General features: G+C 50.2%; 9 protein-coding genes across 9 annotated transcripts; 2 read left to right on the forward strand and 7 right to left on the reverse strand.

The window, feature by feature from the left end:
• Positions 1-1,140: 1,140 nt before the first annotated feature.
• Positions 1,141-2,394, reverse strand: COCCADRAFT_28612 (uncharacterized protein; the record flags this gene model as incomplete). Its single annotated transcript, XM_007716989.1, has 2 exons — positions 1,141-1,839; positions 2,098-2,394. The coding sequence occupies 2 exons, from the start codon at positions 2,392-2,394 to the stop codon at positions 1,141-1,143; spliced, it is 996 nt and encodes a 331-aa protein (XP_007715179.1).
• Positions 2,395-3,519: 1,125 nt separating this feature from the next.
• On the reverse strand, positions 3,520-4,392 carry COCCADRAFT_103747 (uncharacterized protein; the record flags this gene model as incomplete). The annotated part of the gene is made up of 2 exons (XM_007716999.1): positions 3,520-3,908; positions 4,014-4,392. The coding sequence occupies 2 exons, from the start codon at positions 4,390-4,392 to the stop codon at positions 3,520-3,522; spliced, it is 768 nt and encodes a 255-aa protein (XP_007715189.1).
• A 571-nt stretch (positions 4,393-4,963) lies between these two features.
• COCCADRAFT_28614 (uncharacterized protein) lies at positions 4,964-8,252 on the reverse strand (the record flags this gene model as incomplete). Its single annotated transcript, XM_007716990.1, has 3 exons — positions 4,964-7,482; positions 7,533-7,719; positions 7,767-8,252. The coding sequence occupies 3 exons, from the start codon at positions 8,250-8,252 to the stop codon at positions 4,964-4,966; spliced, it is 3,192 nt and encodes a 1,063-aa protein (XP_007715180.1).
• A 564-nt stretch (positions 8,253-8,816) lies between these two features.
• COCCADRAFT_39278 (uncharacterized protein) lies at positions 8,817-9,326 on the reverse strand (the record flags this gene model as incomplete). The annotated part of the gene is made up of 4 exons (XM_007717000.1): positions 8,817-8,924; positions 8,962-9,060; positions 9,198-9,219; positions 9,253-9,326. The coding sequence occupies 4 exons, from the start codon at positions 9,324-9,326 to the stop codon at positions 8,817-8,819; spliced, it is 303 nt and encodes a 100-aa protein (XP_007715190.1).
• Positions 9,327-10,696: 1,370 nt separating this feature from the next.
• On the reverse strand, positions 10,697-11,501 carry COCCADRAFT_39279 (uncharacterized protein; the record flags this gene model as incomplete). Its single annotated transcript, XM_007717001.1, has 3 exons — positions 10,697-10,927; positions 10,989-11,284; positions 11,339-11,501. The coding sequence occupies 3 exons, from the start codon at positions 11,499-11,501 to the stop codon at positions 10,697-10,699; spliced, it is 690 nt and encodes a 229-aa protein (XP_007715191.1).
• A 1,038-nt stretch (positions 11,502-12,539) lies between these two features.
• COCCADRAFT_103760 (uncharacterized protein) lies at positions 12,540-14,358 on the reverse strand (the record flags this gene model as incomplete). Its single annotated transcript, XM_007717002.1, has 2 exons — positions 12,540-14,278; positions 14,337-14,358. 2 exons carry the CDS (start codon positions 14,356-14,358, stop codon positions 12,540-12,542), a joined length of 1,761 nt encoding a protein of 586 aa, XP_007715192.1.
• Positions 14,359-16,152: 1,794 nt separating this feature from the next.
• COCCADRAFT_103764 (uncharacterized protein) lies at positions 16,153-16,598 on the reverse strand (the record flags this gene model as incomplete). Its single annotated transcript, XM_007717003.1, has 2 exons — positions 16,153-16,245; positions 16,302-16,598. Coding segments are annotated over 2 exons (390 nt in total), but the record flags the coding sequence as incomplete, so codon positions are not given.
• A 2,712-nt stretch (positions 16,599-19,310) lies between these two features.
• COCCADRAFT_39281 (uncharacterized protein) lies at positions 19,311-21,173 on the forward strand (the record flags this gene model as incomplete). The annotated part of the gene is made up of 5 exons (XM_007717004.1): positions 19,311-19,532; positions 19,614-19,874; positions 19,933-20,181; positions 20,230-20,542; positions 20,593-21,173. The coding sequence occupies 5 exons, from the start codon at positions 19,311-19,313 to the stop codon at positions 21,171-21,173; spliced, it is 1,626 nt and encodes a 541-aa protein (XP_007715194.1).
• An 800-nt stretch (positions 21,174-21,973) lies between these two features.
• COCCADRAFT_7463 (glycoside hydrolase family 35 protein) lies at positions 21,974-25,173 on the forward strand (the record flags this gene model as incomplete). Its single annotated transcript, XM_007716987.1, has 4 exons — positions 21,974-22,238; positions 22,295-22,892; positions 22,947-23,899; positions 23,957-25,173. 4 exons carry the CDS (start codon positions 21,974-21,976, stop codon positions 25,171-25,173), a joined length of 3,033 nt encoding a protein of 1,010 aa, XP_007715177.1.
• Positions 25,174-25,547: the final 374 nt, after the last annotated feature.

Consider the following 25,547-nt stretch of genomic DNA (forward strand, 5'->3'; position numbering starts at 1 on the left):
GCGATCAGATTCTTTTTCAACAGCAGGCAGGCCGTTCAGGAGTTTGGGTGTCGTACATACCATCTTACGCAATTTACGACAGACACGATCCCGTAGGAAGCCACTGCTATTCAGCAACCGCTTTGCAAAGTTTGTTAGCTTCAATAGAATGATTCCAATATACTACTGTTATATGATCTATTTCAGAGTTTGTCATGGTCAAAAGAAAGATACAAGATGAGCGCTACGAACACTCTTACGATTCAAGTGCGATGGAAGGCGATTGAACAGATTCGTAGCGCATACATAGTAAGAAAGCCTGCGTAAGCTAAAACCTTTTTCAGAGTCACGCTAGGCACGATTACCACCCGTTCTGGCATTGTATGATCTCACGAACAAGGGGGTTGGGTGCGTACGAACACCCCGCACGTAAACGTGCAACGATCGGAATGTGGGGCTCGTAGAGAGTGCCTTGTAAGATGTCATTGTCATCAATGGATTGGGCCTTAGACTCGAATACGATCTTTCTCACGCATCGCACACCATTTTACGGGCTTGTCATGTCGTTCTGGAAACTGCAAGTGAGCTCATATTGGCGCAACCCGGCTCGTCAAGTATCTAGGTGTTTGTTTTATACAGTTTTGGATGTTGGAGTCGTGCCGAAGATGCCCGAGGTTATAATGTATGATGCGATTACGTGTCTGATTTCTTTCACAATTATCTCCATACTTTTGCTAGCCGCTTTTTGTTACCTGGGTTTGCTTGTGAATGCTGTGAAACTGCTAAGACTTCTTGATTCGTGAACCGGTTCTGACTGACTAAGCTCACAATGTATGTTGTACTAACTATCTGATCAATTCGCGCTTTCCAAAATTGCGGTTTGCAGTAGAACTGCCTGGGAAAAAACCACTACCCCGCTACTGATGGAGAAGATCAAACTCGACTAAGAAAGCTGGTCTCGCTTTCATATATTGCAGGGAAGGAAGCTTATTCCTCTGTTATCTGTCTATAATTTCCAGGCATCCAGCCGACAAAGTCGGTCGTTTTTGCTGTGATACAATTCAAAACTACATACGTGCAGCAATTTTATACATTCATTACATTCGCGTTTTACACCATGATTCGCCTTCCAACACTCATTCCAAACCCTCATACACACATCTACTCCGTCTCCCCAGCAACAGTCCTCTTGCCATGCAAGTACTCATAATCCCCCATAGCCTTCTCAACCAACCTCGCCAATTCCTCCGCATCCTCCCTCCCAAACTCCTCAACCCACTTCTCCATCTCCCCCTCTACACTCTTCCCTTTAGCATCCAAGCCCTTTACAATCCCCTTACTCTTTGCCAGGGTAGACAAGAACCTTGCTTGCATCGGGTCCTCGACTACGCGCTCCTCCCATTGATACACGATGGCATCGGGATCGAGTCCTGTTTCTAAGCAGAGTTTGCGCATGGAGGCTGCATCGCTCATGACGTCGTCGGCATCGATGACGCGTGGGGTAATTCCTGTGTTTACGGTTTGAGCAGCATACCAGTCGTATAGAGAGCGTGAGTCGCGCAGCTGAAGCATGACTTGACAGATGGGGTCGCGGGGACGACCTGCTACCTTGACGTCCATTTGTGCGCGGACAAGCGAGGGGAACATGAGGACTGGATGTCTGATTTGGAAGATCGGCTGGAACTTCAGCAGGAAACTATCGGGCAGCGAAGTCGGATTCGTATGAGACGACTTGCTGGGTATGACACCGCGCTCGTGTAGGACTAAGGGTGCGACATTGTCGTCTTTGTAGACGCGGCCTATGAGTTTATCGCCGGCGGAGAGAAAGACTGCATGTTCTTTCATAAACACCTTTTTGCCCTAGACAAATACAATGTCAGTTGGTATCAATTCGATAAGAAGATTGGATGCCTTATCATGCGAGCCAAGAGGGGAGCACGCAATCTCGAGGCTGAGATTCGCAAGAGCCCGTTTACTCCGAATCGCATGTAAATGTCCCGACCATACATATGGCCCGAGGACTCCACCCCAACACAACTTCTCTCTTTCCCTTTTTCTCCCCGCATATCCCCCAGGAAAAAACACCAAGAGCAAAATAACAAAGAAATTAAAACTTACACCCTCCATCGCCCCTGCAACCTCGTCCTGTATCCCCTCAAACCCCGCCTCAAACAGCCCAAACAACCTCTCTCGATCCTCCTCCGGCCACTCCCCCAACGGCCCCCTCTGCAACTGCGTCAACACCCCAAAACCAGCCCCAAACAACTTGTAGCTCGAATACTGTAACCCAGGCTGCTTCCCCATCATGTTCTGGAACAAATTCGACGCCGAGCGCGGATGCGTAATATGATAAATCCCACAAACGCCCTCCGCAGGCGCGGGGGTACGAGTATCATCGGATATAGCACCAGGCATAGTTTCTCTTCAAAAAAAAAAATACCTCTTTGATAAACCAAGAGAAAAAAAGAAAGAAGGACGAGAGATATGAATTTGCAGAATGAATTTGTAACAAGAGAAGGGACTGAGGCATGCAATACTTATACCACCACCACCTTCTTCCCCTCTTATCCAACTCCACTTTTCGACTATTCACGCGCAATCGTCATACCTACCCATCGCAATCACCAAAAATGCTCATCGACGTAGCTACCCGCTACTTGCCTGAACACGCATCATCTCCTCGCCCATTCTGGTAGGCATATTCGGACACACCCTCGGAACCCGAAGACTCCGAATCCCTCGTACGAAATCATCTAGTAATGGGGTGAAAACTGGGGCTGGGGCATAGAACTAGTACTAGGCTCAGGGATGTTTGGTTGGTTGGAGGGGCTTCTACCGCTTAAATGGCGGTACCGGGGTTGTTTGTGGTTCGGCTCTGGACAAGCTGCATGGAAGTGGTCCATTTGGGGGAAAAGGAGCAGAGTGGAGTGCCCTCGAGGGCGAGGGTGGGTGTGTGTCGGAGCAGCGGCCGATGGGCCGATAGGTGTCGGCGGGGGAGGGGGATGGATGGATGGTGCGGGAATGAGCATGGATTATGCGGAAGTGGGTTGTGTGCTATTGTGCTTTTGTGGCACATGCTTGAGATGGGGAGACATGGTAGTATGGAAAAAAAGTGGGTAGTACTGTTTGTGTTGGCCATTTGGAAAAAAAAAGTGGTCATACATGTTATTTCAGGCTTTCTTGTTTACTTTACTCTGCCAACTCCCTCCGCTTGCGAATCGCAGTAAAGAAGAAGAAGTACCAAGCTATGGAAATACATTTCATGGGGGTATACCGGAATTCCTGCATCTCCTCCTTGTGTAAGAAAACAGAAAAAAAGGGGAAAATGGCGGAACTTTGCTACTACACGCACACTCCTGTGGCTATGCTCCGAGTTACACTGACCGGGAAATACTTCAGTCGCATTTGTTCTCAGACGGAAATAGGGGTTCAAAAAACGAAGAAGAAACCCATGATTAATTCTTCACCCTGAGTGCGAAAGGGAGAAAAAAAGAGAGGCTCCTGACATCAACCCCCTACCCATTAAGCAACCCCCAAACTTCACCCATCTTTTGCATGCTCGTTTTCATGATTGTGTTGTACATTAAGATGTAAAATCCGCTTCATGCCATCAACCCCCTTTTCCAGATGCGGATGTCTAGCAATGAAGCCTCCATGATTTCCGTTTGACGGAGGACCAGTAATGACGCGCTTCTTGCCCGCAAGGGGGTCTGCTGCTGCAACGCGCGGAGGCCACTCGTCTGCGTCTTTCCAGCCCTGGACTAACGCCTTTGTCATGTCTGCGAGGTTGATGGGAACTGAAGGGGTGCGTGATGAGACGACGATTTTCTGGTAAATGTCGGAATATGCTTGTGGGGTGATGGAGGCGCGGATGGGGTTCTGGTCGAGGAGGCGGGGTGCAACAGGTACGAGGTCATACGTTTCTGGTGCTGCGCTTGTGGCGGACTGCGATTCGGAGCCTGCTGGAGTGGTGGCATGTTCTTCAGACGAAGAGCCTGTTGCAGATGACGGTCGGTTTCCCTGGCGCTGCCGACCTGTGCCGTATTTTCTGACACTCGCTGCGCCTGTCCATACATCTCTTCGCTCTACCCAGATACGCAAGCCTTCGTTTTCCTTCATCTCACGCTCCATGCGTTCCCTACGCCGTCTCTTGCGCGCCTCGCGGGTATGCGCAACCGCGTCACCGATGCTCTCCGGACTGTCAAACTTGTACGGTGTACCATCTTGGTCCTCGTTGTCCGAGTCCCCAGACTCCGACTCGCCATAGTATCGTTCGCGGAAATCGACAGCATCGCGTACTTGCTCGTCAGAGGCTGACCACTCAACCGCCGGATCCGGGTAATCCCAGTCGTTGCGAACGCGCTCATCGAGGAAACGTCGGGATGCCCGGGCGGCAGAAAGATTACTCTCCATTTTGCAGAACGAAAAGAGAGACAAGGCGCAAATGTTTCTCGGTCTCAGCGCAGAGTCGCAACAAGACCACAACACTGATGACGCACGCGATGCTCCAGGGACGAGATGACTGTGTCCAACAGCCGCAGGGTAACTACTTCATGAATGGAAAATGACGAGGGAACTAGGGAGAGAAAGTAGGAGAGGAAGGAGAAAGTAGAGGTGAGAATGAATGTCACAAGGGTAAAACTGGGTTACTGGGCGCGCATGTTGGGCTGATCATTGACGTAGAGCGAAATGCAGGGTCAGTGGTGGGGTGGGGCGGGAAGAGGGGTTGTAGCGTGCTGGCAACAACCTTTTTTAGCTCCACTTGGTCAACATACGGAATCACTTCTAAGCAACCAAGCAAAGACTACGTTTTCTGGGATAAACCGGTCTTATATTGCCAACATGAATAAACGCCTTTTCCTGTCAACTCCTGGCCGTACAAAACCGCGTCCAGCGCACAAAAGCAAAGTCTCTATAACAAACAGAATTCCTCCATGATCAATTTAACCATAACGCCACCCCGCAGTCATTTCCAACAACCAGCTCAACTCAAAGTCCCCTGCCTATTCAGCTCCAAACCTGCAGGTGCAGAGCCGACCTGATCCAATGATTCCCGTTCCATCGCACGAGACTTGAGCTCATCATCTAGTCCCGTATTCTTCTTACGTAACGGACTGGTAGCATCAGCCGCACTGTCGTCGACATCAAGCTCTTTCTCCTTCCGTCGGACAGTGGCCATGCTAATGACGCTCGAGTCGTCACCATCACTCTTCTTCGCACGGTCGCCCTCGCCATTGTGCACCTCAATAGTGACATCTGTGTTGTCCTTGCTAAAGACACGCAGACCAACGACGCAGACCGCGTTCCATGGATCCCGCTCAAATTCATCCACCTCTTCAATATAAGGATAGCGCATACCATTGTACCAGACGTACCGTGGCCTCTGCTCGGAAAATTCGTTCTCGTCTTCGCCATCACAGATACTAGAGTCGAGCGAGCAGGGGCCGTCAATCTCAGAGTCCCAAGACGAGTCGTCAGAAGTATCGTTAGGATATCCAAATCCATCTTGAGCCCTATGAGAGAACTCGCTTGTGCTAAGTCCGGGACTGACCTGGATACCAGGTCGCACACCAGGAATAGGCGCAAGTGTTGCACGTCGTGATGCAGCTGGAGAGTGTCGGGGGCTATGTGATCGTTGTGGATGGAAATCGTCCATCATTGTAGCCGATGGCGTAGGCATGGGTGTAGGTAAAGGCGATTCCGTCAATTGCACCTCGTTATATCCATCGCGTCCATTGTAGCCATCACGGCCCTGATACGCACCAGGAAGATCTGCATTGTAGCCACCCCTGCCTTGTAGTTCACCTGGCATGTTTTGGTTGTAGCCTCCTCTTCCTTGGAGTTCGCCTGGCATGTTCTGGTTATATCCCCCTCTTCCTTGAAATTCCCCGGGCATATTCTGGTTGTAGCCTCCTCGCCCTTGAAAGCCCTGGTTGTGGAGACCAGGTGAGGCTTGCGGGCTGTAATTGTAGCCGCCTCTTCCTTGAAGGGCACCGGGTAGAGCAGCATTGTATCCATCTCGGCCCTTGTTGTAGCCGCCTCGGCCGGTAAAGCTCCCACTAGTACTGTCTGCTCGTTCACGGATCGCGCCAGTGCTAGACGCACGATGGTGTCTGGTGACAGCTTGATGCATGGGCTTCGATTCTTCATCCCCAGATGTCCTAGGTTCTTCTTCGGCGTTGATACCAAGACCGCGGAGAGCACGCAGTTTCCTTTCGACTTCTTGTATGTCGCCGGAACGGTTCGCTCGATGTGTCTGCTTGGCAGCCTTCTTCTGGTCACGGAGCGCCTCTCGCTTGCGCATTCTCTTCTGACGTTCGTGTGTTCGTTTCATCTCAGCCTTCTTGCGCTCAATGCGCTCTTCTTTATCACGCGCCAGCTTCTCCTTCTCCTGCTCTCTGAATTGACCTTTGGCATGAGCAAGATCGTATGACAGTCCAATGGATAGAAGCTTCTCGCGACGCTTGGCACAGGTGGTTCTAATGACCTCGTCCGGTGTGGGGTTCTCAGGAATTCTTGTAGCCTTGATCTTCAGCAAGACGGTGTAGTTGCCAGCTTCGAGCTCGAGTTCTGTCGAGACTGAGCGCTTCATGTAGTACGTTCCGTTGCTGCGGACTATGTATTCCTCTTCATCATCTTTGTGGAGGCGGAACTGCAGGTGAAACTCATACTGCCCTTCAAGACCCTGGTAGTAGCGATCGTCCAGTTGACTCAACACAATCACCACCGGGCCGCCCTTGGCAAGATGTATCTTGAACTTGGTGTCCAGGTAGTCGACGCTCCAAGGGACGTTCACACTGGTCCATTGCTGCGAAACGGTCCACTCTGGACCAAAGAGCCGTGTACGGTCAAAGTGTTGGTAGGTGCGAAGTAGGTCCTTGTACGAGATCCAGAAGACGCCATCATCACCGAATTTGTGGTTTAGTTTCTGCATCCACTCAGGGGTCCATTCTTCAGACCCATCACTCCAGGGTCCAGTCCATTCTGACCGGCCCCAGGGGTTGCGCAGCTTCAACAAACGTTGACCGTCTATCTCCCGAGCTTCCATGACGGAGTATGCATGCTTCTCTTGAATGCCTTTGCGTGAGCCATAGATGCCGCCCATCTGGCCACATCCAAAAAGGAAGGTCTTGTTGACGTTCATAAGCTCTTCTCGCCAGAACTGATCCTTGTCGAGGATATCAGTGGTGAAGATCTCTGAAGTTACACCTCCAGTAAGGTCTTCGATACCCTCACCTACAAAACCTCCATCTATGGCACTGTAGTCTCCGTGGGCTTTGGCAAAGGCTTTCTCAAGCAGCGGAAGCCATGTTTCGTTAGGGTCGCTACACTGTGCAAAGTAAAGCGCCCTGGAACCAGTTTGCATGACGGTACGGTATTCCTCCTCGGGACTCTTGCGGTTTTGTAACTCGAGCCAATGATGACGCTCGAGCTTTGCTTCGTCAAAGTCTTCTTTGATGAGATACAACTTGTCGTCAATGACTTCGGAAATCCACTCCCCATCTGGACGCCGTTAGTTTATGTTCAGACATCCGATCGTGATGGTTATTTACCTCGATGGAAGACAAAGCCATACACGCCAACCTTTTCATCGCGAGCGACACACACTCGTTGAATCAGTCCCTCCTTGTTTGAGATGGTCGCCAACGCCGACATGAACCAGCAGTCGCCGTCATTGCCCTGACGCACGTCATTTGCCGTTGCGCCGCCAATATAGAATTGTGGGTTGTCAAAGATGTCCTAGTACAATTAGCGACGGATTTTACAAAGACAACCCAAAAACAAACCTCTACTCTTTTCACTGATTGCGGAAAGAAAGTGGTGGTTTCTTCGTTCAATCCGGTCAAACAGTCGGCTGGTATATCAGGAAAGGCTTGTGACCGTTTAAAGTCTGCCTCGATATCGAAATGTGGATCTCGGTACTTTTGGTTCAGTCTGCGGCATTCTTTGACAATCTTTGCGACCTTCCTGATACAAGCCTCCTTGGCCTCTTCGTAGGATGCGAGTGCGTTGACTCCTGGAATGGATCCTTTTGGTGTATGTGCGGCGGCTCGTTTGGCGTACAAATTGTCGGGTAATATGGTGAAGATCTTTCCAGGGTGTTTGGTGGTAAATTTGTGCCAGAAATCGTCGATATTCTTTTGTGGCGCTTGCTTTCTGACTGGTAGCCGCGGACGCGGCAAAAATGCAGGTGCTTCCTGAACCATGCTGGGCGCGCGTGAATGTGATGTAGTAATGTTGACAAAGTCGTTGTGCGTGCCGTTCGATGCCATTGTCAATTTAGCACCACAACCTAAGTGTTCAGGGACTAGCTAGACCTGCTGGAGCGTATGTCGTCCATTAGGGGCTGAGTGGTGGCTTATAAACGTTTTGAAGTGATAATGTACCTTTCAGCCCCCAAATGAGGCATCACAAGCTGCCATGCATGGTGAGGTATTCTAGGAGCTGGTCAGAAAACAAGTGGGGCATGCAGACACAAGGGTGCTACTGGCTTACATGCCGCTGCGAATCAGCTGCATGCGGCGCTCCCGAATCCATGCAACAACAGTCCCCGCTTGTCACAAAGGGCGGAGAGCCAGGTAAGACGGGGATCGGAGGACACTGCATTGGCCCGACATCTTCAGCCGTGCCCACAAGCTGAAGACGGATCCGACGGCCATGTGGTGATGCACAATGACGGGCAGGGCTGTTGTTTGTGGGAAAGTGAACATGTCCAGCCAGTGCACACGGCTAGATTAGCCTTTGGGGCGGAGCGCTACTAGCCGCTTTGGCCCTCTCCCGCTGAAAGCCTGACCGACTCATATCCTGTCACCCCATCAACTGAGCGGACTTGTAGCTTAGAGAGCGTGCATCAGTCTGTATGCTGACACTACGGTGTCGGTGCTGTCTGCACACAAATGCACATCCACTGGCGTTGAGGCTATGTCAAGCCATATTCCTATTGTCTAGTTTGCGGCATGTTACTCCAACAGGAACTCGTACAAGATTTCTTTGTCGAGTATCCAGCGCCATGATTTCTGCCCAGATTGAAATTCCGTATTGCCGAGTAACCGAAAAATGGTTTTGCTGGCTGCTGATGTTCTAAACCATGAAGGCAGCATCGCACAGTGATCGTCTCGACTCCGAGTCTTTGGCAATGTCTTACACTTTCCACGCTGCCGGAGACAATTTTGTTCTCGATCCTCCCGCACCTGCATAAGTGAAGACCCATGTCGTACTGTCATATTTAGCAGACCCATGCTGGGCTGAGTAGCGGTAACGGCTCCACCGTACTACTCGGCGAGCGACAAGACGGCGACGAAACCGAAGTGCAGCAAAAGGATCGTCGGCAAGAGTTTCAAGCACATGTCAGCCCTAGATCAGCCCTACGAGCGATAGGATGCAGGTTACATGCAACCGTGCGGCAAGGATATGTTCTCACCGTCTCTTGGAGCTTTTTAACCAATCACCGTTGGATATTCAAGAGCTTTTTGCAAACGCCGGCTGTTCTTTCTAGAAGCGAAGCCAAGAGCAGGGGTTGATTGGGACGCATGCACTATCTGTGTGGCCGCTCTCCGTTTTTGATATTAGTCCCGCCTGGTAACGCTCTTGCATGTGCATCGTGCAGAGCTGACCTTCCCAGCAGGCCAGCCAACAGCGAATGACACTTCGATTTTTTCTCGACATCTCCTGATGATGCAGGTGCAGCTGTGACGTCGCCGAATCCTACGCACTCGGTTATGCAAAGGTAGATTGTAGACTTGTAGAAAGGTATCATTGAAAGAGCGGTAAACGCCTTGTAGGATCCAAATAACGTGGTTAGTGACTTGCCATTACTCGGTGACACCGAAGTCGATGTAGCCGCTCCTGCGTGGCTGTACGGTTGAAGGAGCAAGGTTTTGACAGCTCGAGTGGGACAAGTACATGACGTGGGTTTGTAGCGATCCAATTAAAACCTCAGCAGCTAACAGAATGCCCACACGTGACGCTGAAAGATCTTGATTGAGTCAAGCACATCTTTTGTGTATGCTCCTGCTAACCAAAAGAGTACATTGGTTCTGGACACTAATCTGTACCAGTCGGGGAAGACATGCAGGGCTTGGGGAGATTAGGATAAAAGAAAGACCACATGCACGTGATGTAACATCACAATGCTTGAATACTACCTTCATTACTGATAGATTTGACAGAGTGTAACATCCAGCGAAGTACTAACTAAGCACCTCTCCAACACCCTTATATCTAATAACATTCAGCAATACTATCCTCAAAGTGAGCAAGCACCAACAATCACTTTTATATACAATTGCGTAATACTAACTCTACGCTTACGATCTGATGGGCCTAGCACTGCGCACGAGAATATTCTTTAGTGCCGCTATTACACTCTCTAGATTCCTTTTAGTTTCCACTAGCTTTGTACAATCTACGGAAGAGCAGTAAAGATGTTGTTTTCCCTCCCTGCTATAGTACTAAGCTATGTTTAGGATATCAACAACATCACGTGAGCCCTCTCAGACAATAAGACTGGGCGTATACCTCTGGCGTGTTGATGTACGAAATCATACCCACTCAAAGAAACCTAGGCGATACTTCAACGAGCTGCTACTCTTGGTTTTTGTATACGGGCCAAGCAACGACATCAATGGATCAAACTCAAAAACACGGGTTCTTTCTCATTAAACATTTCAAATTCACTCTATCCGACACTGGTCGAATACTATGTAATGACATAATTCTACAGGAGTCCCCAAGCCAATACCGCCGCAAGCACCGTCGTGCCAAGTGCTGGGCTAATATGACCTGCCGCACCTGTGGGCGGAGGAGCCTGGCCAGAGGTGCCGTTGCCACCCTCACTCTGCGATTCGGATCCCACGTTTGCAATCGCGACGCCAGAGACTCCGGTACTGTTCTGACATTGGTCGTTGGAGAGGAGCTGGGCAGTCGAGTTGAACATGATGTCGGCGCACTGTCATGTTTGTCAGATCCCCGCTGGCTTGGTTTACAAAAGATCATATGTGAACACTTACATTGTACAGTGCGCTTCCAGAGTGACCAAGCTGAATGACCTGGATGGTTCCCATGAGTCCGTTGATGCGCTGGTCGTCGAAGCCAGAGTAGCCAGCGGCCTTGAATCCGGCTTCGAGGTTTGCGCGACCAGTTTCCTTGAGGCAGAAAAGACCAGCGCCGGTCTGGTTGAACATTTCGACGAGCGAGATGTTGAAGTTTGTTACGTTGGTGCCGAGAGCGAGGTTGATTGCTGTGAGGGCATGTTCGTGGGAGCCGTTGATCAGAGTAGAGCCGCCAGTTACGGGCCATACAGTGCCTGTATGTTTGGTAAGTTGGTTTCCATCAGCATCTAAAGAAAGAGTACACATACGGTTTGACACGTCGGTAGTCTCATTGACGTTGGCACATGGGTAGATGTACTGGCTGGCTGACGCTGCGAAAGAGCTGCCTCGCCAGAAGGGCTCGAGGAGACGGAAATGAGCATTGGCGCCAGCTACCATTGCGGCGGCGACGAAGAGAGTTTTTGGCAGCATCTTGGTTGAATGTATTATTGAGATAAGAGACCCAGGTTGACAACAGCAGAGTGAAAGAGAAGGAGAGCGAGAGAGGCAGAGGTTAATGTATCCACCAGGCGTACCGACAGCTGACGTGCAGCTGCCATGGCCTTTATACATGAAGCTCCAATCCCACTTTCCTCAGCCCAATTTGCCATTCTTCCCCCAATACTAGCGGAGCTTGCTTCCATCTTCCCGCTGCCAAGTAGTCGCGGTGTTTCTTTCCAGTCGGTCTTTCACACTCACACCGTGGGGCAACAAGAAACATGCGTGAAGTGAACCAATTACAGTCGATACTGACATTCAGGAATCTAGACTACGGTGTAGCGAACCACTTGTCCTAGCCCTGAGAATGCTGTGGCGCAAGCTATAGCTGCGACCCTGCAGACAGACCCCAGGATAATGTGCTCAATGAGCAAGTTTTAGTCTTGGCACAACCTAGCCTAGATAAGCCACAGACCGAGCAAAGGACGTGCGGGGAAGACGGCGAAAGGTGGTGCGAAGAGCATGTTGATGGGTTCAATTTTAAAATTTCATGTTCAGTATCCGCGTGAGATTGAGTGGGGATGTGTTAGGTGATAGAGGCGTTGAATTGATACGTTTGAGCCGAGGAGCTGGAACCGGACACGCTAGTAGACCTACTTATGGTAGGAACGGGTACCTAGTGCTAGCGTGGTCGCTTCTGCATAGCTGGCCTCCCATCCATTCACGGCATCACTTTGCTTACAGTTCGTGCTATCTAGTGGTGTGAAACTCAGTCTCGGGATAGTTTGTAGAGGGCATCCGGTCATATCAAAGTGTATTGTCCAAGGTAAACAGCCATGTCATATACGTAGCGCAACAAACCCGAAAACCAATACGCCGAATAATCCCATGCGCCCTTTCCAGCGGAAAACTGACCAACAAACAAGGAAAAACTTCAAGGTGGGTATATACATCATACAGGCCATCAACACTGAAACATCTAGCGGAGGCAAAAACAGACCCCATACAATACTCATGACTAACACTTTTGAATCAAAACATGCTGCTTTTCTTCTTCTTTAGTTTCTCTGCGCTCGACTCACTCTGGGACCTAAGACCCCAGAAGCTCTTTTTGGCTTTGGCAATGGGTTTGGGCAGACCGTTGCTGAGGAAGCTTGTTTGGTTTACCGCTGGCCGCTGCTGGCTGGGTGGATGCACTTGTACACGAGGCGGTTGCATTTGTATATGCGGAGGCTGCACTGGACCAGGAACTGGTCGAGGTGCCGCCGGACTGGGACGTTGGTGCGCTACGCTTGGTACAAATGGGGCCGAGTGTCGTTGGGGTTGTGGGGATGGACGGAACAAGTTCGACTGGTCCCCAAACTGCTTCTTGAGGCGCTCCGTCTCCTTGTCGACCTCTGCCTTCTTCCTCTGTCGCTCCTTCTCTTCTCGTTCTTTCTGTTTTCGTTCTTGTTCAAGGAATTGCAGAGTCTTGCGTTCTTGCTCCTCTTCCCGCTTCCGACGCGCTCTGCGGTCCGCCTCGGCTTTGCGTTTCTGCTCACGCTCCTCAGCCTCTACTTGGGCTCTTAGGCGAGCGGTTTCTGCTTCAATTTCCCATTGTGACCGCGGATCCAGTCGTGGACCTGGTTGTCGTTGCTGTGTGGGTCGCAAGGACTGTGTGGGTCGTGGTGGCTGTTGTGGATATTGTGGATGGTGTGGCTGTGCAGGCCGCGGGGGTTGTGTGGGTCGCTGCAGTTGAGGGCGTTGGCTCGGACCATTCTGACCTGTGACAAGAGGTGGAAGCGAAGCACGCTTTGCAGCATTGTTGCTTGTATATGAGGGTGGTGGCGGTTGGTGATTGGGACGTGAGGCTCCAGCATCGGGTAGCGGTGCCTTCTCGGGTGGGCATTGTGATGAAGAAGGCGTGTAGGCTGGGGGTGGCGGGGGTTCTGGCGTCATGACTGGTTTTGTGACGTTTGGCGCCTCTAGGGGAGAGGAGCCTTTTCTGGCTCGGAGTCCTCCACTGTTCTTGCGGGCGCCAATGCGGTTGATATGAAACTGTTCATTCAGGTCGCTAAAGAACAAGTCGCGAATGACAGCTGCGCCGAGGAGCAGTGTGACTTCCAGGCCTTTATAATCTTCGAGCTCGACGCGGTACAGGTTAGGCTCCATGACTGTCAGCTCTTTCAGACCGGAGAACATGGCCACAGCGATGTCGCCTTCCTTGCTCTTCTTGGCCTTCTTGCCCGTGGGGTCTGTTGACTTTCCGACCATGTAACATGTCATGTCCTTGCCCAGCCTGCCTTCTTTCCTCCACGCAAATTTGACCCTGGGTGTGTTAACATCGGCACTAGGGTCGTTCATAGTGCGGTCGAGATCTGAGTTGCTCGGTGTCCTGAAGGCAACTTGGGGCAGGCTGAACTCCCAACTGACAGTACTACTCCATTTGGCCGTCGATTGGCTAACTACAACTCGCATATCGGGGTTGTACAGCTGGATGGCAAACTCGGTAGGGAAGATGGGCATGGGTGGGGGCGGGACTCCGCCATTTTTGCGAATCTCTTCCTGGGAGAGGGTGGGATGTGACCATCCCGGTTTAGAGAGGACCTCGCCGTAGAGAATGTCGGGGTTGCGCGAGTCAAACAAGGCTACCGCATAGGTGTTCCTGGCATCTGGGGTGGCAGGGTCGACGTGGCGGAGGGCATACTGGGCCTCTGCCTCGGAGCCATTCTGGGTGAAGTAGAAGGCTTCGTGGTGCTTAATCTTTTCCGTCGAAGGCTTGAGAAAGAAGGCTGGACAGGGTTAGAGGATGCGGGATGGAATGAGATGGCGATTGGCGAGACGACATACTGGGGAGATTCTCGTCTAACATGGCGTCATGCCGCTGCTGCAGCAAGATCTGACAATGACTGGTTGTTTAAACGCAAAGTTGCGGGAGTGATGAGCCAGCAGTGAGGATTCGACAGCGGCGGCGTCGACGAGGTTATGGCTCTTTGGGTCTCATACGCGTCTTCGGTGAGGCTGTACGGATGCACCCCTGCACTTGCATCGGGAACCCGTTGCCCATGACGAACATGTGCCCCCACCGCACGGCTATGAATAGCATCCATGCTCGTCTGAGGCGAACTCTTCCTCCTCATCGTTCTTGTCTTCTGGTTGGACATATCTACCGCCTGCCCTTGCATCCCTCTTAACCTCGTCGCGTTCGCTTGAGAGCCTCTATCCACACGCACACTCGCCTCCCACGCCTCCTGAAATTCTGCCTGTGATGCATCGACGCAATCCACAGTCGCACTGCGTTTCACCACGGCCCATGGCATAGCCGAGCAGCAACGCCGGCGCCCTGTCCAAGCCCCCTTGGCGCAACCCCATCAACAGCCATCCACACGAGGCAGACTCGATGCGTATCCTCCGTATTATTCTCTCGCTTACGCGGCTTCGCATTGACGACACACTGCCCCGCTCTGTTTGCCTGCCTAGTAGTCTTTGTAACCCGTTCCTTGTTGGTTTCCAGCATTCTAGAGCAAAATCTGCAAACACTGGTGACGAGGCTATCTAGCAATGACCATGTCCATGGCTCTCGGATTGATTTGTTGCCCTGATTACCGCAATACTTACGCCATATATATTACATCAACTCACGCTTCGGCCAAATCACCGAAATATATCCAGCACACATAAGCACTATACCGGAGAATAGGAGGCTTCGTATGCCTGCGTCTGCGTGCAAAGCTCACTATAGGCTTATCGGCGAAGTAGTCAATAGGTGGTTACTAATTTCTAAACGCTTAATCGCGACAGCTTGCGGCGTCGGATAAAGCAAGGCCACTTTCAGAACCAACTAGTGTCTTTACATGATTCGACGTACATGTGTTGGCATGTATCTTGGCTTTCCTCCCCATAAGCGAGTCTGCTAATTACACTGGCTAAATACACATGCACCTGCACCTGCACCCCTTGACCAGAAAGTCGACATGACAACGATAGGACAACACTACCCGGCCATCGTTTCATCTTCCTCGTTGGGAGAGTGTCTATACTCATGCTTTCTCTGTCATATGCTTACTCATCATCAACCATAGTGCTACACAAAATCCCGCAATTGCTCGACAAAGGACGCAACTTCCTAAGATTTTCCAATTCACCAGAATTCCCTCCATTCCCATGGAAGATTTTTACACCATTGATCGCAGCTACCAATCGTCCCTTGTATGATATGTGCGCCATAGCTACCAGATTCGATGTCTTGTTTGAAATAATGAAACAATAGAAAGACGGTTTTCTAGTTCGAGGAGCTAACGTTAATCAGGGATAAATGGGGGTATGAACACCTATCTATTCAGACATTGCAGACACCCAACGACTGAGCTATATATATGCATATTCCATCCTACACTCACCAATCTTTTGTATCGTTACTAAGCACTTTCGAAGTCCTGATTGCTTCGAGATCAGAATCGCGTATCAATGCAGACCCATTGAAATCTCTCTTGCATGTATTCCACCCTGCGATAAGCGGCTAGACAACTCTAATCCTGCACTCCGTGTATTCCCGCATAAACTGAGCGTTCAAGAAACCCACAGTAACAGATTCTTAACATTTCCAATCTACAAATGGCTCGCCACTGATCCCTCAACTATTATTGCGAATTCGCTCTTTACCCTTCTACATATTCTCATAATCCGACTCACTCTCGCAGCACAAGATAAAACAAGTGTCGGCGGACGGCTCCTGTCGCGGCTTTGCCCAGATACCATACTAAAAAGCTTGTTAGAAGATTTCACAAGAGAGGCTCGTATCACAGGTCAACTAACGCATTCGCCATCATAACACTTCCAATGCTTCGATGGACATGGTTGATTCAGCTTGTCTATATTCGGATACCAATTGCATGTGTTGGCTTTGCCAGGTCTGCACCAAGGATCAGAGTGGTGCCCGCACGTGAGGATAGGTATGCATTTTGCGCCTGCTTGGGTGGCGAGGTATAGGAAAACGATGATATTTTTCTTCATGCTTCTTGAGAGATATGACGGAGACATTGAACGTGTCGCGATGTGAAGGAAGTTTTTCTTGGGTAAGAAATGGATTGGAGAGACGGCAATGCAGAGGAAACATGGGAGGGGCAAGCGTTCAAAGATAAATCATGTGCGGTTACGGAACTAACGGCCGTGGTATATAGTCGACCATACATATGTCGAGTATCTATTCGTGTTGTAATGATTACCCCAATTGTTTCCAGACCTAAATGTGGAGCCGGTCCGGTCAGGGACTGAGAGCACAAAGACCCTTAGGCTCGAATCTCTTTCTGAATATTCACCTTTCGGCTGTTACCACTCCGCATTTGAACCTGTTATTCAGTAAAGCGAAGGATAGTTTGGGTTCTCAGAAGAAAAGGAGAAGCAGTTACTACATGCGAAACCCTAGTATCAAGAGTCCGAGCAGATGGAAAGTAAAGAGAGAATGTAAGAAAACAACGCAACTGTAAACCTCATTGAGCTGTTCTAATTAGTTTGCTAACGTAGCAACAGTCTTACTCACAAACTTCTGCTCAATTAACTTTCGAGCTTGTTCACATCCCTAAGACGTTAACTCATTTATACACCCTCAGTGTATGTCACGAGACCCGACAAAGTCAATGAAACCCAAACTTATTTACTTGTCGGGTTCAAGAGACTTCGCCTTTAATATGTCTTTCAATCCCACAAAATTGGCACCAATCTTCTCACATCTTTAGCGATAGCATTACCACTATATCGACAGACCAAAAGTCCAAGCGTTCAGAACGCGCGTCCCATAGTACTACTCGCTACAACTTCATCTCGAAAACCATATATTAGATACACATCCCTAGCAAGATCTTCAGCAACAACTCAGTCATGTTGTTTCTCGTATCACTCAATCGAAACTTGACCTCGCGGGAACAAATCCAGTTTACAATATCACAGAGGTGTAGCCCGCGTTTCGAAAAAACTAGGGGACTAAGCACATGCGTAGAGCAGATAGGTGCATTTACTCTGCAATTAATAGGTCTCGTCTCGCTAAAGCAACCACACGATTGGAACAGTTCGGGAACGGATAGCAGTTGGATCCGTCATCCGACGCAGAGTTTACAATTAGCCTACCTGCTTCTCCAAATCCCACCATACAAGCCATTGTGCATATGCTATTTGGGCGTTTGCGGCTCTTTCGCAGGACATCCCGTTATTTCAATATTTTGCGGGTATCTTGCTACTTTCAGCTGTGGGGTTTCGCGCCCATGAATCAGCTGCTTGCCGTCTGTTATTTGGGACAAGCATCGGTAAAATAACCGTAGTCATTTCAATGTATGATGTCACTTGACAACATTGACGCTCTTGATATCCTACCAACCAAGGAAGTAGCAGTTCAACGATGTCAAGTATTGTCTTTAGAGACAATGAGACAATTACCACATTGATAGCCCAGCCATCTTGCGCAAACCCTCATCATCACTGGATAACCTCCTCTCAAGAATAATGTTACCCTGCGATGCCACAAGGGCCGGATGGATGGCACCACCGTGCAATATGACCGAAAAAGTGCCGTGAAGTGGAGTCTGCCACTTCCACTTGTAGTAAGCCTTACGTAGCATCACAACTCCAGGCCCATGGGAATTTCACTCTGTGAACCTTGAAGCAAAAGCATACATATCCCGCGTTTCCTCAACACATTGGCTTTCCCCGCCACAACCTTGCCAGATTGGCAAAATGCTGGTCTCTAGCTGTTTCTGCAGAAACTGTCTCAGTTCTAGATGAACCAGATGCTCTAGAACGTTAGTACTAGTTCTTTGAGGGGGGGGAGGCACTTCCGTAATGGGCTATTTTCTCCGAACCGCCGACGCTTGCCGAGATGGGCGGTGGCTTTTCGTCTGGTTTTTAGTTTCCCGATCATGGAGTTCAGCGCAAGAGGGCCATGCAAAGGTCGTACGAGGTAATATTCGGCGTTTTTTGATAAGATCGAGTTGACGGGTGACAGGTGGCTCCATGGGCCCCGGTGACGCCATCGCAGTAGGTAGTTTGATGAGGGACTCTGCATGAATCTTGGAGAGTGGTTAATTCTCCTAAGCCAATCTTGCATGGCTGCTGATCGATTGGGTGCAGGTGTGGAGGTCCTACTTTCGAGGCGTTGCCCGGTTTTCGGTAGTCGGGTGCATATGGATTTGGCGACTTCACAGTCGGACTCCAGAAAACTGTCTTTGAGGGTTTCCAACGTGGAAGGTAGCCCAGACAGTCTCATCGTGATTAGCTTACGGTTATCACGAGCATCCTGTCCGTATATAGGGCCCGGCAGTCGTCACAACCTGCCATTGAGCTTTGCTAAGCTTCATCGAGGAGTACTTCCGCCACGAGCGCGTGGCCCCCGAAGATGCGTCCAAGGTCATACTACCGACTCGAACAGAAGGGTTACTTGTAAGTGCCCGAGCGTTCAATTTTCGCATCAATAGAACGGCGTGGAATGTTTTGACTTTGAGCTAGACAGGCCGCAAGGCATCACTGGGAACCAGTAATATCGCACCCCCGGTGACCCACCCAATAAGAGCCCCAACGGTATCGACAAGTATACGACAAGCACGACAAGCACCCCCTCCAAAGGCTTGTGCGGAGCCCCATGGGGGGCCCAACATGTGGTCGTCTGAACCTGCTATGCCGAGACCCACAGGCATGCTTATCCCGTATATATAAGCTCTCCAAGTGTCTGCCTTCGTCTGCTTGGCTTCCGGCTTGCTTTGCTGCTTATCCGCTCTTTGCCTTTTCGTGGCGTCGCAAGCAAATACGTAGTAACAACCACGCTACAGCACCTGCAAGATGTCGGGCCTCGCCGATTCCAAGTACGATGAGAAGTCTGGGGTGGACGAAGCGATGCGGGAGAAGAGCATCGGCGGCCACCATGCCGAGATTCTTGAGAACAAGGAGCTCATGACTGATGCGCAGAATGCTGAGACGCGCGAACATGAGATGGGGTTGTGGGAGGCTGTCAAGGATCATCCCGCGGCTTGTTTTTGGGCCTTTGTCTTTTGTTTTACAATTGTAAGTCCAGGGTCGCCAATTATTCGATTACAGTGAATTTGCGAGGAATTTGCATTCCGAATGATAGCTAACATGTAACAGGTCATGGAGTCCTTTGACATGTTCTTGAACGGTAATTTTGTCGCTCTTACCGCTTTCAAGGAACGATACGGAGTCGAGGTTCCGGGAGAGGCTACCAAGGCCATTCCTACAAAATGGCAGAGTTCGCTCTTCCAGGCTGGCCAATGCGGCGCTTTTATTGGTGTTTTCATCGTTGGTCCAATTACCGATCGTCTTGGTTACCGCTGGACGAATCTCTTGGCTCTCGTTCTTATGAATGCTACCATTTTTGTTTCTTTCTTCGTAAGTAGTATATCTCTGAGAGACATGGTGAGAATTCTGACTGATAGCATTCATTCAGGCCGATTCACTCTCCTTACTTGTCGTCGGGCAAGCATTAGAAGGTGTTCCATGGGGAATGTTCATTGGAAACTCGCCCGCTTATGCTAGTGAGGTTGTGCCACTTGTTCTTCGTGGTGCCTGTACAGCAACTCTGCAGCTTTCTTGGTCTATCGGTGGTCTTCTCGTCGCTGGTGTCACCTACTCGTTCAACAAACGAAACGATGAGTGGGCGTGGCGAGGACCTCTGGCCCTGCAATGGATGTTTCCTGTAAGCATCCTTTCCCCGCTCAAAAATGTCAAAAACTGACAAATTTAGCTACCCCTCATGGTGCTTATCTTTTTCGCTCCCGAGAGTCCTTGGTGGCTAGTACGCAAAGGACGTAGGGAGGAAGCCCTTGTATCCCTCAAGCGCCTCGGCCGCAGGAACGGCACTCAGGCAGCCGCCGAGCATACCCTGGCTATGATGGAACGTACTGCTGAGATTGAATCTCATGCAGGCGGCAATGCCAAATTCATGGATCTCTTCAAGGGAGTTGATCTTCGTCGAACGCTGATTACCTGCTTGATCTATGCGTCGCAAAACTTCGCCGGTAACTTGATTGCCAACCAAGCCACATTCTTCTTTGAGCGTAAGTACATCCCTAGCGAGTTTGGAATGTAGATGACTAATTCTATGTAGAAGCTGGAATGTCTACCGACTTTTCCTTCAAGCTCAACATGATCAATTCGTCTCTGCAGCTGGTTGCTAATATGCTTGCCTGGCCTCTAAGCGCATACTTTGGTCGCCGTACAATCTATCTTGTAGGAACAGCCACGAACGTCTTAATGTTGTTCCTTCTCGGCATCTTCGGTTCACTCCATCAGACCAGTGCGACAAACTACGCACAGGCTTGTCTCGGTGTCATCATCTCGTTCGTATACGCTTTGGCCATGGGTCCCATCACATACTCCATCATTGCGGAAGCCTCCTCGGTCCGCCTTCGTGCCCTGAGTACTGGTATCGGTCGTGCGGCATACTACGTTGCCGAGATTCCCATGATCTACCTGGCTTCGCGAATGCTTAACCCAACTGGCTGGAACATGGCCGGCAAGTGCGGATATGTCTGGGGAGGCACGGCCTGCGTTTGCTTCATCTCAGCTTACTTTGGTCTTCCCGAGTTCAAGAACCGCTCTTACCGTGAGCTCGATATTCTGTTCAACCGCAGAGTTCCTGCCAGGAAATTCAAGTCGACTATCATCGACGTCACGGAGAACGAGTAGACAACTCGAATCTACGGCAATTTCACTTGTTGAGATTTTCTTTGGGATGCTGGTATCATTGCTTAACGATGTAGTCGAATTTACCTGGGAGAAAAGAAGGCGGAAACAGATGTCTCGAGGACATCGCCAGGGGACATGGTCCGTGCTTTACGTACATCAGTAGTACGTAGATACCTACTACTATCCGTGCAACCCAATTCTCAACTTTTGGATTTTCAGACTTTTCGCAGGTGCGATACTGTAAATATAATGAATTAACTCTACCGATTTTTCTTCAGTTTTCTTCTACTATACGAATATTTTGAATTGAACACTTCGTTAATCCAACAGCCCATGAGCCGTAATGTGCATTTTAGCCGGTAATACGTCAGCTACCCCAGCCGCCCCCAGCTCTTTTTACCCCACAAGCTGTCATGATATTTGCAGAAAACGCGCCATTTCCCATGCTCTCAGTCATCGTCTTGGAACTTACGAAGATGATTCCATGTCTCCATTGCACTAACGCCTAACAGCAAGCCTTCCGTGTCCCGACAGACGTTTGCTGCCACCGACACGTTTACCCGCGCCTCGGCACACCCGGCGGTTCGTCTCTACCATCATGGACATGTAAATTCCACCATTAGGAAGCCTTCTGTTTCCCCACATCACACCGTGTTTCCCGTCACAATATAGCTAGCGTCTTGCTCCCATCCCGTGGCGGCCGGGGTCATGGCATCTGCTTAGTGTTCATAAGTCTCCAAAATGCCCGACAGAATGGGCACAGCGCTAATTGGCCTCGACGTCTTCGGTCCCTAAACGCCATGAAGACTTCTGTTGGCTTATCGTGGCTGTCGGCTTTGTATTCGTTGGCGGCGATACCAAATGGATCTGGCGTTGCTGCTCAGAATAATACGCCCAGTACATGGCCGCTTCACGACAACGGGCTGAATGATGTTGTGCAATGGGACCACTATTCCTTCAAAGTGAATGGAAAGCGTCTTTTCGTTTTCTCTGGAGAAATTCACTACTGGCGTATCCCTGTCTATGAGGTTTGGGAAGATTTGCTGGAGAAGATCAAGGCAGCTGGTAGGTATCGCGACTCACAAGGCGCATTCATTCGAGTCAGAACTAATGTTCTTCAGGTTTCACAGCTTTCGCCTTTTACGGCAACTGGGCCTACCACAGCGCAAGCAACCAGACCTTGGACTTTGAGAGCGGCGCGCACGACTTCACCAAACTCTTCGAAATTGCGGAGCGCGTTGGCCTCTACGTCATTACCAGGCCTGGTCCGTACGTCAATGCTGAGGCTAATGCTGGAGGTTTTCCATTGTGGCTCACAACAGGAGCTTATGGAAAGCTACGCAACGATGATCCAAGGTATATCAAGGCATTGGAACCATACTTTTCCGAGTTCTCCAAGCTCACATCCGAGCATCTCGTGACCAAGGGTGGAAATGCGCTGGTTTACCAGATCGAGAATGAGTATGGCGAGCAGTGGCAAAACCGAGACAAGAAGATTCCAAACCCAAGCGCTGCAAATTACATGCAAGCATTGGAGGACATGTCACGAGCTCATGGCATTGATGTCCCCCTTATCCATAATGATCCTAATATGAACACCAGAAGCTGGAGCAAGGACTACGCGCCTGGTGCTGTCGGAAATGTCGATGTTGCTGGTCTCGACAGCTACCCGTCTTGCTGGTCTTGTAACCTTGACGAGTGCACGGGTACTAACGGAGAGTATGTATTGCACATTCGAGGTGTTCATATGTTGCTTGCTGACCCTTTTTCTAGATACGTAGCATACCAGACCATCAATTACTACGACCATTTCAAAGAGGTGTCTCCAACCCAGCCAAGCTTCTTCCCAGAGTTTCAAGGTGGCTCATACAATCCCTGGGGTGGACCAGAAGGCGGCTGTCCCGGCGACATTGGCGCTGATTTTGCCAATCTATTCTACCGGAATCTGATCTCCCAGCGGGTCACGGCTATTTCTCTCTACATGATGTTTGGAGGAACAAACTGGGGTGCCCTTGCAGCTCCAGTCACAGCTACATCCTACGACTACAGCAGTCCCATCAGTGAGAACCGTGAGATTGGTGCCAAGTTTTACGAGACCAAGAACTTGGCTCTGTTCACTCGTGTTGCGGATGGCTTGACAGTCACCGATCGTGTGGGAAATTCCACTTCGTACAGCACGAACTCGGCTGTTACGGCTAGCGAGCTCCGTAATCCTCTTACCAATGGTGCATTCTACGTTACCATTCATGCTACATCTTCGTCGGCAACGAGAGAGTCGTTTAAGCTTCACGTCAGCACATCGGTTGGTAACCTCACCGTCCCTCAACACGGCGGTTATATTGTTCTCAATGGCCACCAGTCCAAGATTATCGTCACCGACTTCGCGATGGGTGACAGTATTCTTACCTACTCCACTGCAGAAGTTCTCACATATGCTCTCATTGATTCCCAGCCAGTCGTAGTGCTATCGACTGGCGTTGGCGAATCTGTTGAGTTCCATGTCAAGGGTGCTACAAAGGGCTCAGTTGTTAACAGTGGTACAAGTTCGAATGCCACGTTTTATGCCGAAGCCCAGGGTGTTACAACCAACATTCAGACTGTGTCTGGTATGAGCGTATATCAGTTTGACAATGGCGTCAAGGTTGTTGTTGCTGATAAGCCTACCGCTTACTTGTTCTGGGCTCCGAATCTATCGAACGACCCCTTTGCGCCTGTTGACGAATCTGGTAAGTGCATTTGTTGAAATCATGAGTTTTTGTGCTTTGAAGCTAACATATACATAGTCTTGGTACAAGGACCATATCTCGTACGCCATGTAGCTCTTGATGACGATATTCTTGCCCTAAAGGGAGACATCATGAACAGCACTGATATTGAAGTCTTTGCTTGCGCCAGCGCTAAAACTCTCTCCTGGAACGGAAAGAAGTTATCTACCTCGCAAACCTCCTACGGTAGTCTGAAGGCACACGTCACCGCCTTCAACGGCACTATCCAACTGCCCTCTCTAGAAGACTGGAAAGTCAACGAAGGTCTCCCAGAAAGGGAGGCCGACTACGATGACAGCGGTGCTGCATGGGTCGTTGCAGACCACCTCAGCACCCCCAACCCTACGAAACCAGACACACTTCCAGTTCTCTACGTCGATGAGTACGGTTTCCATAACAGCTTCCACCTCTTCCGTGGCTACTTTGATGGCTCAGCCACCGGCGTCCAACTCTCTGTCCAAGGTGGTCTCGCCTTCGGCTGGAGCGCCTGGCTTAACGGCGAGCACATTGGTTCCTGGCTCGGCAACACCACACTGGGCAGAGCCAATGCAACGCTCTCCTTCGCCAACGCAACCGTCCACTCAAACAGTACTAATGTCCTTCTCATCGCCCAAGACAACACCGGCCATGACCTCCGCGGCGGCGCCACCGACCCCCGCGGTATCCTTCGCGCCTCCCTCTCCGGCCCCGCAAACTTCACCACCTGGAAAATCGCCGGAGAAGCAGGCGGCGAATCCACCTTGCTCGACCCCGTCCGTGGTCCCCTAGCTGAAGGCGGCCTCGTTGCCGAACGCCTAGGCTGGCATCTCCCCGGCTTCGATGACGCAGACTGGGCTTCTGCCTCCCCTTCCACTGGCTTCTCAGGCGCAGATATCAAGTTCTACCGCACTACCTTCCCCCTCGATGTCCCCGCAGACGTTGACGCTTCATTCGCATTCATACTAAACGCTCCCGCCGCGAAGACGATTCGTGTCCAGCTTTTCGTGAACGGGTACCAATATGCTCGATTCAACCCGTTTGTGGGCAACGAAGTCAAATTCCCTGTTCCACCTGGTATCTTGAATTACGGCGGGGAGAACGTACTGGGACTGAGTGTTTGGGCGCAGGAGGAGGAAGGTGCGAAGGTGGATGTGAAAATGGTGCAGGAGTTTGCGGTCGAGAGTAGTTGGAAGTCGAGGTTTGATGGCGAGTATTTGAGGCCGGGGTGGTCGGAGGAGAGATTGGAGTATGCTTAGATGAGAGTGTAGATATATGGTTGTTATGTTGATGCTGTGAATGGAGCTTTGCAGTGTCTAATGAATAATTATGAATTGTTATGATATGTTGCTTACGAAACTTCGTTCTCGTACCAAGGGAGGACCTAAATAACCATTTCTAGATTCATATCACCCACCATCATTGATTTCATACTAAGGCCATTGCAAAAAAAAAGAGTATCTCTTGAAATCCACTTTTTTTTCCCTTTTTGAACTACCAAATCGCTCAAACATAAGCAAATATCCGTCAAATGCTAAACCAGGCAATGCACCCCTGGCACAAGAACCCTAGTGCCAAAAGAAAGGGTGGGGTTTACAGCCCATTTGCTTCCAGTAACCAGCAAATCAAGCAT

Source organism: Bipolaris zeicola (assembly GCF_000523435.1).
Source record: "Bipolaris zeicola 26-R-13 unplaced genomic scaffold scaffold_161, whole genome shotgun sequence".
NCBI lineage: Eukaryota > Fungi > Ascomycota > Dothideomycetes > Pleosporales > Pleosporaceae > Bipolaris > Bipolaris zeicola.